At 44.4% G+C, this 14,444-nt stretch overlaps 1 protein-coding gene across 13 annotated transcripts in view; it reads left to right on the plus strand.

Annotated features, from left to right (window-relative positions):
* Nucleotides 1-498: 498 nt before the first annotated feature.
* The window catches only part of ASXL3 (ASXL transcriptional regulator 3), a 132,782-nt gene continuing 118,836 nt past the window's right edge, over nucleotides 499-14,444 (plus strand). For 2 of the 13 annotated variants that reach the window (XM_080581155.1, XM_080581158.1), the window contains exons 1-2: nucleotides 3,380-8,725; nucleotides 11,340-11,436. In XM_080581155.1, coding sequence (XP_080437281.1) covers nucleotides 11,402-11,436 — 35 coding nt within the window. In that variant the 5' untranslated portion in view covers nucleotides 3,380-8,725; nucleotides 11,340-11,401. Of the gene's footprint in view, nucleotides 1,721-2,011; nucleotides 2,605-2,792; nucleotides 11,437-14,444 lie in introns of those variants that run through there. The other 11 variants (XM_080581146.1, XM_080581148.1, XM_080581154.1 and 8 more) reach the window with 10 other exon arrangements.

Consider the following 14,444-nt stretch of genomic DNA (forward strand, 5'->3'; position numbering starts at 1 on the left):
TACTGAATATAAAGGATGCAATACTATAAAGATCATTCCACACGTCCATAGAAATACCAGATGAAAGTGTGATCCTGACTGCAACGGGCAATAGCACAAACCAATCAAACCACCACACACACACACACAAAATAAATAAATTAAAAAAAAGAGGATCCCCAAATTTCTCTTTAGCTACAGAGTGTCCTCCTATGTCCAACACCAATGTGTCAGGACCAAAGCTCTCCAGCTCTCCTGAGTAATGGAAATTCAGATCATGTTATGCATGTGGCACAACTTGAAAAACAACCAGATCGTCATCTAACTGGGGATGGACAGAAATCTAATGCAAACATTTATTTTAGTCTTAAAACAGACTCCTTATGATGAGAGTGACTGATAAAACTTCCCTATGCTTTTTTAGTTTTAATGCAGTTTCAACGCTGAAAACAATCAGGGCATTTCAAAGGCAGCTTTAAGGAAGTTGTTAATAACTAAAGATTCAGTCTTTAGCATGGGGGTGAGATGTGAATGATTCTTTTATATCATAAAGGAGTAGGAAGTTACTGAAGGCAAGGAAATATAAAAGGCAGAAGAAAAGTAGGACAGAGACATAAAAGGTAGAAAGCAAAGTCAATGAAACAAAGCGTAGACAATGGAGTTATCCTAATAGCAAGCACTTCCTTTCTAGATGTTACTAAGGTGACATAAAATATTCAGTAAATATCAAAGTTGAGGAATATGTAGCTGTTCCTACAACTGAATGATTTTAATAGCTGTTACACATTACCTAACTCTGCTGAACCTGAAAATTCCCAGTTCCAACACCATTTTTCTCAAGAACATTTCTGAGGCAATTTCAAATCCCCTGGTCAATTGTATACAGTGTAGAGTCAACCCAAAATTCAGAAGAAAGTGCTTTAATAGAGTTTCTTTCGTTAATGGTTTTGAGTGTGAAAATCAAACAAGAAATCTGAAGAGGTGTCACAGTGAAGAATTATCTTCCACGTGCTATTTCCAGTATAAAGATGAGGAGGATGAGGGGGATGTGTTGACAGCTGGAACCCTGGCCACCACCTGAGTGCACCCTGAGGGAGCGCTTTGAGCGCTATCAGGGAGCCACTTCACTTTCCTCTAGGGCTGTCCCCTGTCCTTCTCTAGATAAAACAGCCTGAACGTTGAGCTAGTTGGGAGTGATTTTTTTATTATTGTTATTTTTTTCTCTCTCCAGTGAGCTGTGCCTTTGTAGGAAGACAGTTTTGACGTTATGGAAAGCAAGAGGGCAAGCAGAAGAGCGGCACTGCTGGGGAGGGACGAAGGAGGGTGCAGGCACCGAGCAGCTCGACATACAAAGCCCGAATAATTTTGAACTCATTTCAGTCCGAACAAAAAACGCCGAAAATATTTCGATAGCATTCCAAAAACACTTTAATATTTGGGGGAGGGGAGGAGATAGGGGCGAAAGCTCCCATCGCAATATCCTGTAACTCAGGAAGGGGTATTAAATCCGCAGCTCCCCATTCTGTGGGCATCTTAATCCTAAGCCGCCCGGTAAAGGACAAACATCCTTCAGCGGTTCCATGGACCGAGCCCACCGGCTCCCTTTGTTCGCACGGGAACACGACGCCTCTCCCCCGGTTCCGACAGGACAACTTCAGCCGCGAGCTCGGGCTCAACCCAAACCATCGCCGCCGCTTCGGCCGGGGCTGGCCGTGCCCGCTCCCAGCTCGGCGGGAGGCAGGTAGGAACCCCGCGGGGCCGCCGCTCCCTCAGCCTCCCCCCCCCCCCCCGCAGCGCCCGTGAGGAGGGGTCCCCGTCCCGGGGGGCGCCGAGGCGGAGGCCTGCGGGCCGCGAGGACGCGGCGAGGGACGGAGGGAGGGCGGCGGCGAGGCTCGGGGCGCCGTGCGCGGGATGGCGCCGCCGGGCACCCGCCGACCCCGGCGCCCCCGCCCCGGCAGCGCCCCTCAGCGTCCCCAGGGAGACGCCCCGCCCAGCCCGCCCGCCGCGCTGCACCACGGGAGTTGTAGTCCCGCACCCCCCCCCCCGTCCCCACAGCCGAAGCCGCTCTCGCGAGGCTTGGCGGCGGGCGCGCTCCTCGGGAGCGGGGTGGGGGGGGTTGGGGGGGGTATGTTTGGTGCGGGCGCCGTTCCCCGTTGTGACGTCAGAGCGCATTGTTGTGAGCGTGGCGGAGCACCCCGCGGGCTGTCAGCTGGGCGCCAAGCCGGGGAGCCGAGCAAAGCCGAGCGCAGCCGAGCGGAGCCGAACCCAGCCGGCCCCCCCCCCCCCCCCACTCCCCCCACCCCCGCCCCAACCTCCCCGCTCCCTCCCTCCCTCCCTCCTCCGCCCCCGCCTCCCCCTCCGCCCCCGCCCCTCCCGCCCCGGGGGCTCCGGCGCTCGGTGTCACCGTATCGTTGTCCGTGCGGAACCCCTGCGGGCCCCCCCCCCAGCACACACACGCACACACACGCACACACACACGCACACACACCCCTCCCCGGCCCGCCCTCCCCCCGCCCACCCCCTCACCCCCCCCCCCCCCCCCCCTCAGAACCACCTCAATGAGATGCAAACATGAAAGACAAGAGGAAGAAGAAGGACCGCACCTGGGCCGAGGCTGCCCGCCTGGTAGGTGCTGCGGCAGCATTGTGTGTGTGTGTGTGTGTGAGTGAGTGAGTGTGAGCGTGCGTGTGCCCGTGTGCGCGTCCCGCCGCCGCCCGCCCGCCCCGCGCGCTGCCCGCCGCTTTGTTGCCGGCCGTTGGGGCCGTTGGGGAGAGGGAGCGCGAGAGGGCGCGAGTGTGTAAGGGGGGGGGGGGGGGAGCGTGAGGGGAGTGTGCGAGGGAGGGGGGTGTGCGGGGGGGAGTGTGTAAAGGAGGGCCGGGGAGCGAGTCCGTGAGTGTGAGGGAGCGTGCAAGGGCGGGACGGGGGGCGCGCGCGCGTGTGTGAGGGAGTGTCTGTGAGCATGAGGTCGAGCGTGTTTGGCCGGGAGCGTGTGAGGGCGTGGGGGTGCGTGTGAGGGCTCCAGTGGGTGTGCGAGGGCACGTGTGGGTGTGTGAGGGCACATGGGTGTGTGTGAGCATGTGGGGTAACGTGTGAGGGCACGTGTGGGTGCGTGAGGGTGTGGGGTTACGTGTGAGGGCACGTGTGGGTGCGTGAGGGCACGTGTGTGAGGGTGTGAGGTTACGTGTGAGGGCTCGAGGGAGGCCACGCGGCCATACACGAAGCGGGAGGCTGAGATCCTGTGCGTGTGTGGGACCGTGGTGCTGAGGGGCTGCCGCCGCCCGCGATGCCCGGGCAGCCGCTGCGGACACGCGTGAGGTGCGGGCAGCCCTCTGTCCTCCTCCTGTCCCCGGTCCGAGAGGAGAAATAGCTACGGCCCGTCTTCAGTGCGTGTGTGAGGAAATGCCTGTTCTTTTCTCCTCTTGCGCGCGCGTGTGGGTAAATATCCAGGGATTGTTTCTATCTGGGTGAGTTCATGCATCAGATATCCCAAGAAAATCCCTCCTTTTAAGTACGGAGAAAAAGTGAAATATCCGGGAATTGCTTTTTCATCCCGTTAGTGTGGACAGGAGGATTGGGGTGAGGGGCAAGGACATTAGAGAGAACTCTTACTGGGATTTCTCTTCACCCTCTCTACTTTCCCGGCTGAGCAGGGAGATATTCAGGGCAATCAGACCCACTTCTCTAAAGGCTCTGTGGCTCTGGAGACCTAGTCTATTCTCACTTCATTAGGAAACCGTCTCCTTTTCCCTACTGTATCTGTTTTCATGAATCTGTATTATTGTTTGCTAAGTGTAATAGCCCACATTGTTTATGTTGTTTTTCGGTTTCAGAGTGTGTATGGGTTCTCTCCATTCTAGGAATTTTACAACAAATAGTCTATGCACGGTACAGCATGAGTGGTTGTGCACGTTTCTGTGTGTGTCTTCTGCAAACTTGCGTCTGGCTCAGCTTTAACTGGGTGCACGGAAAGATCACAAAGCTAGGGAGATACGCTACTGGTTATATTGCTTTTTTGCTTTTTGTATCCACATGAACTTTATATTTTATCTATCTCGGATACGGACTTCATTGCTTAAGTAAAGTGTCCGTGATAATGGTGCATCTGTTTTTGGTAATGTGTTTTGATATGACTGTTGTACTTCACAACTAGACATTTCTTGTAAAAATGTTTCTCACCTTGCTGTATGAATTCCTACGTAGAAGTTCAGCCTTGCGCTCTCGTGTAAATAATTATGAGGTATTAGACAGACTCTACCTATAGATGTCTCTGTAAGCTGTACCTAGGTATTCTCATATGCTTGGTCAGTGCTAGATTCTGATATGGTTCAGTGTACGTCCTACGGAATTTTCTAATAACTCAGCTTTAGTGAAGATGTTCTGATACAGTGTCACCACTGTCTTCTCCTGTTTCTCGTAATTGTAACAAAAGTTTATCTGCGGTAAAACACTGATCTTTGACAAAATAATGGTGGCAGTGGCTGTTGCTACAGCGCTTGTTTTTTCAAGCTTTAAAACTATCAGAATGCGTTCAAAAGTCTATAAAATCCATCAACTGCTTTTCTAACTTCCCTCTTCCAAGTGACTGCAGCAGATGCTACTGTAAGCTGTCTTTTGTTTGACAAATGTACATAAAAGAATTTTAATGTGTATTTATTAAAATTGCTGTTCCCATGTGGTCCAATATGTGGAAAGTTTAAGAGCCCCTGGAGAACAAAGGCTGAGGCAGTGCTGAGGAGAAAGGCAAAGTCTCTCATTTTCGTGATGTCATACCACCTAGTGCTCCCCCCGGAAGGGTCATGATTTGCAAAAAATCCAGTAAAAATGATACATTGCTGTATATAAGTGGCGGAGATGCACAAGGTCCACAGTGTGGTTTTGTCTAGTTTCCCTGGGGTTTGCCGTGGTACAGAGAACTTGTCCCAAGTCTGTTATGTGAATGATGCATAGTGCGGTGCAGAGCAGACACAACCTTACACAGAGCTTTATTAGCATAGTGGCATATGTTTGCAAATCACAGTGAAAGATCGAAGCCAAAATTGCCACTCCTTACAGTGTTTTATGTTAGGACCCTGATGGTTCATTATGACTTCGTTTTCTTGGGATGCATCAATAATGTATTACTGCAAGGTTTGATTAAATCAATTTCTTTCCAACGACAAGTAAACAATGAAGTGATTGATACGCACTCATGAAAAACGACTCATGAGTTACCTAGATCAATATGCTGTAAAATTGTATAGTACTGAATTATTTTTAGAAACAAGAGGTTGAATTAATTCACACAGCAAACGCATGGAAATTTTTGTGTTAAATTTTCCATAAAAGCCCTTACATTACATCAATATCGGGCTTTCCAAGTGAACTGCTCAAAAGGTATGAAAGAAGATAGGTAATGTTGCTTTTTCACTCTGTTGTGCATGTACATCTGTTACAACATGGACTTTAAACGACGTACTTGCATGCTAGTTTTTCAAGTAGTTCTAGCCTGCTCACTAGACCTGCTTATTTCTTAATTTTCTTTGTTTGCTGTGAGGTGCCTTACTTTATTTTCTGTAGACCTCTCAAAATCTGTGCTAAAATACATTTTTCTCCTATGTTTCAGTCACATATGTAGCTATTATTAGCAACACCCAGTAGCTTCCCAAACACAAATGTTTCTATACTTACAACATGCCTATGAAGTTAAGTATTTTGACCTCTGCTTTACCCATGCAGAGTTGAGGCACAGAAAGATTAAGTACCTTACTCAAAGCTGTACAGGAAATCTGTGGGAGAGGCAGTTATAGTACCAACAGTGTCTCGGTAGTAGTCCTGTTTCTTAGTCATAAAATCATCTTCCTTCTGTGGCTACACTTCTGCCTCATTCACTCACTCTCTTACTATTTCTCTCACAGTAATTATGAAAGAAATGGATATGGTCATGTCTCTATTCAATCTATATTGAAACTCATAATGCACCATGTAATAGTTGTCATGGATAAAAAGGAGTACAAAAACTGGACTCAAGCCTGAAATCATTACACAGCTCTCCATTTCCCACATTCACAATGAAAGAAAGAGAAGTGCTTTAGAAAAATATATTACATGACAGTCTTAAAATACATTGTAATGTGTAAGCCTAAGTGGTGCGGCTCCACACTGACAGGCAGCGTTGCATTTCCATTTCTTGTATTTGATTAAAAGGTCTTTGAAAACTCAAGTTCCTGCAATGCAGTGTTTTTTCAAGATACTCCCTTGATTTTTAAAACCGAAGCAGGAAAGGACTCCCATTATATTCGGCTCTTGCTGTACATACCATGTTTGTGACATAGGCGGTAAAACAGGAGCTGTTGGAATGTCCTGTACTGGGACTTGCGTTTTGTGGAAGAAGTCTCCTGCAGAGAGTTGAATCTGTCTGTGCGCAACACGCTGCTTTTTTTCCTCATGCAAGTCTGCTTATCTCAGGGCAAGGCATAACCCAGCTTACAAGCATTCCTGAGAAATGAACGCATGTGCAGGATCAGTGGAATGGTGGCATACCTCTAACAGTTCATGTTACAGAACCCATTTTGTACAACACGCATTTTTATGGACAAGATTGCAACCTGTCTTTGCAACCTGCCAAAGGGCAAACCTTTGCAGACCTGGTATGTCAGCTCTCAGGTACTTTTAGAAGACTACAGCAATGTTTATGCACAACCTGGGCATTATCTCCACGCCAGTTTTTTGCTTTTTGTGTCAGATAGACTAAGATACAACACTTAACAAGAACAAAAGAAAATTTTTAAAGGAAGGAGGAACTTTCTCCTCTGTCTTCCTGTTGATCCCAATGTGATGAAGCAGTTGTTGTTTTCTGGTCATACGTGGATCTTGCAAAAACTGAACAGAAAGGCTAAGCACTTGAGTAGTTCAATTTGTAACGATCCCATTCACTTGAAAAAACTTGTATCTGGTGAGTTTCAGCTGTTCTTAAGCTCGCTAGGACTCTCAAGTGGTTCTCAAAGTCCTGCAATATTGAATTCTGCCTCAATTTCATGCCATAAGATACTGCGTAAGAAATATCAAAATGAAAATTACTGAGAACAAAACATGTCCAAGTATACTGTGCCACACAGGAACTGCTAGCAGTCTTAAGCAGGCAGCAGCAATCCAACTCGTATCGTTGGTTTTGACTGCCAGGCAAGACCCTTTGGTTTTTGTGATCTAGAAAAGCAGAAAAAGCCTGAACAAAATGGGTTTGGGCTGCTCACCTCATGCATGCAGCGCTCAGCATATGCATGAAGCATAGAATGTCTGTCTGTGAAGGGTGATAGTAACGTTTTATGGTAACACTTTAAAATGATTTTTTTTTTTTAATGGATAGCTTGTCTTTCCTGTAAGTGGTGTTTCGAAACACACTTTGGTTAAGTTACTACCGCTAGTTGACAATGAGAAGAGTAGCAAGGGTGAGTATAGCAGCATTTGTTGTTCTATTCATGTATTGGTTGCCCCGTCGCCTCTCCAGTGTTTTTGCTCTCTCTTTTCTAAATATAGTTCTGAAAGAAAGGTTTTCTTATGTTACTGAAGGCTGTATATGTTCTATGGTGCTATAGAGCACTCATGGTTCAGCTGACGTGTGAATGTTGGGTGACTAATATTCATTCCTTAATTCGTGTATTTCTTGCACTAGTCTCCTGACAGGATCCAGCTCTTAATTACAAGTTGTTCCGTTGCTCCTGTAAACTTTAAGAAAATTATGCTAATTAATTAAGGAAACAGATGTTGAAGGAAAAAAAAAGAAAACATGAAAAAGCAACAAAAGCCCGCTGGAATTGTTAGCTTGCATGTTACTGTTTATTGGGGCTGGCTGTCCAAAAGCTGTTTGTTGCTTCATCTGCTCTGCTAAGATAGTGTAGTTGAAATAGATCATATAGTGGTATAGAACTATTTTTGCATTACGTCTTCATATTTGACGACCACAAATGAAACAACAGCAACAACAGAAAAAGAAGAGTAACTTCTGTGCAGTTAGACCATTGATGATGATAATGCCTTTGACTTTTATCTTAAGTTTTCATTCTTGTTACTATAAATACATTTTAAAGTGTTGTGAAAGGAGCTTCATATATCTCTAAAAATAGGAGATTTGACATGACTTTGTTTTGCAGTATTACGGATTTCTTTGTTGTAGGCTTAACACAGACCTACTATTATTTGCATATTTGTTCTGAGTTAATTCTTTTTCAGACATGCAGAAACATTGTGGCTTGGGAAGTTTTGATGGCCTTTCCCTTTGATCCACGATCAATGCTGCTTTGAAGAACTCTGTATTATTTTGGTTTGCTCTAGGGTTTCCTCCAATTTGTTTTATTCAAAGTAATTTTTGCACTTGTTAGACAAGGTTGAACCTGCATTTATTTTTCTACCTTCTGTGGTTGTGTTTTTCATTTGGGTAGTATGAAATATTACAGAAATTAATATGTTTTATTATTATTATTATTATTTTGCTTTACAAGTTGGTCAAAAAATATAAATTTCCTGTTTCAGCTCATCCTTTGCATTCTTCTAGGGCAGATTGAGAAGAACAGAGATTCTAACACTTGAGAGGGTCCTTTCACCCTTGGCATCACACACCTTTAGGAAAGCAGGAACCCAAACCAAGAACAGAACGTGTTCTAAGTCAAGTCACAATATGTCTACAAACCAGGGTTAAAATAGGAGACAACCCTTACAGGAATCTAAACATGAGCATTGCTTAACGATGAGGCAGTGTTATCAGTGCCTAAAGGTACGATTTAATGCTTATTGATATAGTGAATGATTTCTGGCTTACATTTCTTTGTAGAGAAGAACCAGTATTTTCCTGTGATACTGCATGCTTTGATCAGTTTCACCTGAAACCTTTGGAATCACAACAAAATAGTTTCCAGTAACCACACCCAAGGCTGTATCTACTATTCACAGCTAGGGTGCTTGGGATCTGCCAGTCCAATTTACCACTTCCCGGGATCAAATTGTGTCACTGCAGCAACCTAGCCTGGATCAAGTAGCGTGCTCTCCTCAAGGCGAAAAGCCAAATTCACTCTGCATCCTGCCACAGCATTTGCTTTGTTCTTTATACTGTGACCAGGGGTTATGGTCACTTGGAGAGTCATTTGCTAAACTTTAGCTGTTGGCTTTGGAGTAGAAGGTGGTTTTGAAATGTTGTAAGTTTCAAAACAATTTCCATTTTCCTGGTTATCTGATGATAATTTTGGCATGCTTTGTAACTAGCAGTAGCTAAATAGTAGTCTCGGTTTCCACTATGTATGCCATTGGGACCTGGAAGGAGGTGTGATTAGCAGAAAATATTTCATCATGTTTCCATGGGTTCCAGTTGAAACTGACCAAAGCCGCCTTTTGAGGAATTTACAGACTCACAGGTGGAATCAACCACCTTAGTTGTCATTCTGGAATGGTCAGTTTCCCTTGCAAAGTCATAGGAACAACGTGGAACAGAGCCTGCTCTAAGCAATGTATCCTCGTTCAGCCCACTTGCTCATCCTGTTAGTTCAGGTAGCAAATCACTGTGGTGCTCAGCGACAACAGATTGGCTATAGGTGACCCGTTTAATTTTTACCAAGTTTGAGTGGCAGTCACCCTACACAAAGAAACCTAAACCACTGATGTTCAGTCCTATCAGGCTGCTCCTTCCTTGTGAAGTCCTGCAAGGTAGTTCCCTCTTGTTGGACTTTCTTGGGAGGAGATATACCTACTGAGAATGGAAAAACGGTGGAGAGGTGCCTTCCTTCTTACCTGCAGCTAAGCTAAGCTTTGGAGGAATGACCTGTGTCTCCAAGTACCATATCTTAAGCCACCCAGTCCCCAGTTATATCCACTTACAACTATAGTACTTTAACACAGACACCAAGAGTATCAGAAAATAGATAGTAAGCCATCTGGCAGTGCATGCCTTCTTCCTAGGTTGCCTTCAGTGTAAGTGCACTGGTAGGGGTTGGGGACTAGTTAGTGTTGGAGGGATTTAGGGCAGCACCACTGACTGGTCTGAGCAAGTTCAGGTGTTTGTGGCATTGGAACAGGAAGCAGGGGCAATCTTATGCTTTCTGTTTTCATCCTGTGAATGGTAAGAGTTTCAGCTCGGTTTAATGGCTTGAGTTCAGCAGGACAGTCTCTGCGGTGCTTCACATGTAGCTTCCCTCAGTATTGTTGGAACTTTGAAGTAAGGTTTTTAACATACGGGGTCTGGCTGTTAACCTGCAGTTTCTGAATCTGATGTGGCATCCTGTACCTCAGCTCTCTGAGGCAGACCCGTTTTGTGTAGTTCGACTGAGCGTAGTTTCTGTCTGACAGCTTTTGCAATCGTCAATAAGCACAGTTCAGTCAGTGCTCTCAAAGCACCAGGGACATTTACTGAGTCATTAAGAGGACTGGGCTATAGCTCTCTGTAGAAGATATTTCGGGACATTTTCTAATTGATTGTTCATGATTTGGAGCATCAGAAAATGATTTATTTAAAAGACAGAAATTTTATACTGTGTTTTAAAACTGGCCCTCCTACATGCATGGATTGGTCTAGCTGAGTCAGTGGTGATGAGTATCTCCTCACTGCTCGTGGAGGCTCAACTGTAGAGATCATTATCACAGAATGGTTTGAGTCAGAGGGGACCTCTAAAGATCACCTGATTCCAACTCCCCTGCCATGGGAAGGGACATCTTTCATTAGACCAGATTGCCCAGAGCTTCATCCAACCTGACTTTATCCTGTGGGTGACAATTCCATTCTGTAGAGGACAGTCTAACTTACATGTTTTGATAATGTTGCTGTCTACAACTTCAGAAGTGTTCCTTGACAGACAAGTGTCTAGGGCTAATGAGCGATTTGGTGAACTTGCTGTTGAAGGTATTTTCTTTCTTTCTTGTTGTGATCTTGGATAAATATAGATACAGCCATGAATTTGGTAAAGCAGTCATCCTGATCAGCTCCTTGTATCACTTGGCGTCTAAAGAGGGAAAAGAGCCTTAACCAAAGTACACAATAACCATTTGAAGGTCAAAGTTTTTCTCCCTTTCCTGGAGAACACACCTAACTCCTGTAGTGGTTGGTGAGTTCCCTTTCGAAATGTCTACAGAATCTAGTAAGTCATAGGCAATCTTTAAGTCCCATATGATTTGTTCTCGCATTTATGATTCGAACCTTTTTTATGATAGGCTCTACCACAATCATTGTATCGTATCGCCTTTGGAACTTTGTCCTTCATTAAGCGATAACTTTGTTTCTATTATTTTTCTTTTTAGTCCCATCAGTTTTAACTGAATAAATTCCACACCCAGTTGCTTCAGTAGATCTATTGATGTCTATTCTTGGATAAATGTTGATTCTTTTTATGTCTCAAAATTCCCAGTTATCCACCAGCTGCTGGGGTGTCTGTTGGCACTGCTGTACCAGAGAAGCACGTGGTAATGCATGTCACCACATGTCTGCCAGTACTACCTAGCAAGGTAAATGGGGATAAATAGTCACTTACTGGCCATAGCCAGCTGTCTTTCTTTTGGACCAAGATTCTAGCAGCTATCTCAAAATTATGGCATTCTCTGATCACATCAGCTTCTTTCATTTCATTTGGCTTTTCTCTCGGTTTGAAATTCTAGACGGGTAAGACCAAACAGAACCTCTTTGGAGTTTGGTGTTCATCTTAATTACACTATTAGTTTGATAGTCATAGAACTAATAATCAGATGTGAGTTTGGAAAGGTCCTCGGGGTTACATTGTCTGGTTAGACTTAAAACTAAATCAGATGCCCAAAATTAGCTTTAGGTTTATGAAATAAATTGGTAACTTTCTTTACCCATTTTTTGAGCTAGGACTTCTCTGGCCTTTGCCAGCATCTGCTCTTTTTGTGGAATTTCATGTCCTACTGAAAAATGGGAGAACTAGGAGAAAAAAGTGATCCTGAAGAGTTGCCCAATGGACGTCATTTAGAGTTCAAATGCATCTTTACCTCTTTTTTTTTTTTTTCTGACAGTGACTAGACAGAAAACACAGGTTTCCTTGTTCAGATTGAAAATTCTGTATTTATTTAATGGTGCTTAGTCACTTCCTCTGTCTTTTTTGAGGGTTTTTAGTACTTAAAGCCTCTGGATGTTTTCAGCAGTTTTGATATAGCAGTGATGCTGCAGGTTCATACTTAGCAGCAGTAGTCCTTAGTGCATTCTAGTCTGTTTCATAAGCTATTTCGTTCATAATGGAGATTTTTGCAAGCACTCATCTTCTGTTTTAAAATGTAAGTACAACAACTTTGTAGGACTCATTGTGTAGCTGTGGAATAAGCTCAATAAATCCCTGTTGAATACATTTTCAAATAAGTTGCTTCTGGAGATATGTTAATACCTTTTTGTCACTGGTTTCAAGGTGACCAGTGGCAGGATGTGGTGTCCTGAAGGTACAAAGGACTACCTGTTATTTGCATGGATTGTTCTTGTACTGAGCTCTCTGTTTTAAACTTTTTTTCTTTTTTTTTCCAAGAGAAAGAAAAGTCTGTGTAGCCAATTCTGCTACATTGGCAATGCTTGTCAAACACGTTGTTTGTCTTCCTTTTGTCCTGCTCCCAGGATGCTGTGCTGTCAAGTTGCATTGCATTATTAAACATTTGCTGTCTGTTAAGTACACACCAGTGGCATGGCTGGACAAATCAGCAAGTGCTTGGATCTGTTGGGCCAGATCATAGGAAAGAAAGGGGAAGCTGCAGTATGCAGCATGATCTGCCATTTGTAAGGCTACTGATCTTTTAAAACATTGGTTTACTTCACTGTACCCAGTCTACGTGTGCAGCTGGAGGCTTTGAATGTGGGTGGTAGTCAAACAGTAGCCTCGTGGGCAATATCTGAAGTGCTTTTTGCCAGGTATCCCTGTAAGTAATATTTGATGGAAGGACACAGTAAGGATTCCTATTTTGATGTGGTCTCTCAAATTCCTGACTTAGCAGCCCAAATCTTATATGCGATGTCAAGTATTGGGTTACAGCTCTGTGAGACTGGCTGGGAGAATCAAAGACACAAGTCTGCATGCCTGGGACATTCAGTCTGCTCGTAATGAGCCCCAGCATCCTTTGGGGAAACAGATAGCAACAGCAAGAAATGGACACTGCTCTCAGCTCCTGAATTGGTCCAGTTGTTTGTTTTTTCATCTTGCAAACTAAATTCTTTGCGCTAAAATACTGTTTCCTCCAGTCAGTGCTCAGGGATCAGTTGACTCACTGCCAATTTCCCCTGTCACTTTTGGAATGAGAGTTACCCATTTGAGTGAAACTTGTCAGTGATAACCGAGCCTGTCTTTGTTGTGGAGTCGTGCTCTTTTTCCTTAGTAAAAGTCTGTTGGTGAATGTTATGGTTTACAGAGCATGGGATCAGCACTCAAAGAGTAGATGCTGAAAGAAAATGGAATTACTGCTCTCAGCTTGCTTGAACACTGTGGTTATCCTATGAAGAAGGATCTTTTGTGCTCTTTGTGACACAGTGTTCCAAGGACTCAGTGAGCCCCTCTAAGTGGCTGTGATCTTGAAACACGCTCTTTTTTAGAGTAGCAGAAGTACTTAAGAGCTAGAGTGCTATGACTTCACAAGGTAAATTTGGAGATTGTTGTCAGTCTGACTGTGCAAGTTACTGCATGCTGTATACGTCCATTACTCATCCATTGCTGATGATTCTTGCATTTACTAAGCACCTCCACAGGAACTTCTCTGTGCCTGTGCAATGAGCAGTCCTTTACACTAAGTGTTTGACATTCGCTGCAGGTTGTTAATTTAGCCTCCAGGTCCACAGCAGCAGCAACACTTGAGGAGGAGACTGCAGAACTCATATAGGGCTGCCTGGGGAGGTGTACAGTGAAAGAGAGTATAAGTGTGGGAGAAGTGACTGAATAGATGCTGGACTGGCTGAAGGGTGCAGGATCCAGTGCAACAGACAAGCAGTAAGAGGAGGGGGCATGGTGAAAGACACTAAGGATAAAGTCAGTGTCTGAGCAATCATATGAGCTGTTGTGCCTCATGGACTCCAGAAGGGTAATCTTCCAGCTGGTCTGTGAACCATGGGGTTGAAACCTACAGCAGTAGAAGATGAAGAAACTAGAAAACATTTAAGATTCTGAAGGAATGGAATCAAGGCAGTTGATCAGGATTATTTTGTGTGGCTTTGGAAGGTGGGCCAGAAGATTGTTGTCTTGCTGTCTTTTAATCTGTTTGAAAAACTAACAAACCAAAAATCTAAGATATCATAATCTTTCAAATTAGTTGGCTTTAAGTAGGATTTTTTTCAGGGAACTGTTAGAATTTTTTTGTGTAGATTAGTTTCTAATGAAAGAAGTGATACCAATAGAGAACAATTCTGTCTCCATTCATTTGTGGGGTTATCTGCCTTGCTTGGAGATAGATTGTTTGACACATCCTCAAAAACATTCTCATCTTGCTATAACTGCTGAAACCTTTAACAATTCCATTAATTAAAGAAGTAA

This window comes from Anser brachyrhynchus (genome assembly GCF_964034855.1).
Source record: "Anser brachyrhynchus genome assembly, chromosome: 2".
NCBI lineage: Eukaryota > Metazoa > Chordata > Aves > Anseriformes > Anatidae > Anser > Anser brachyrhynchus.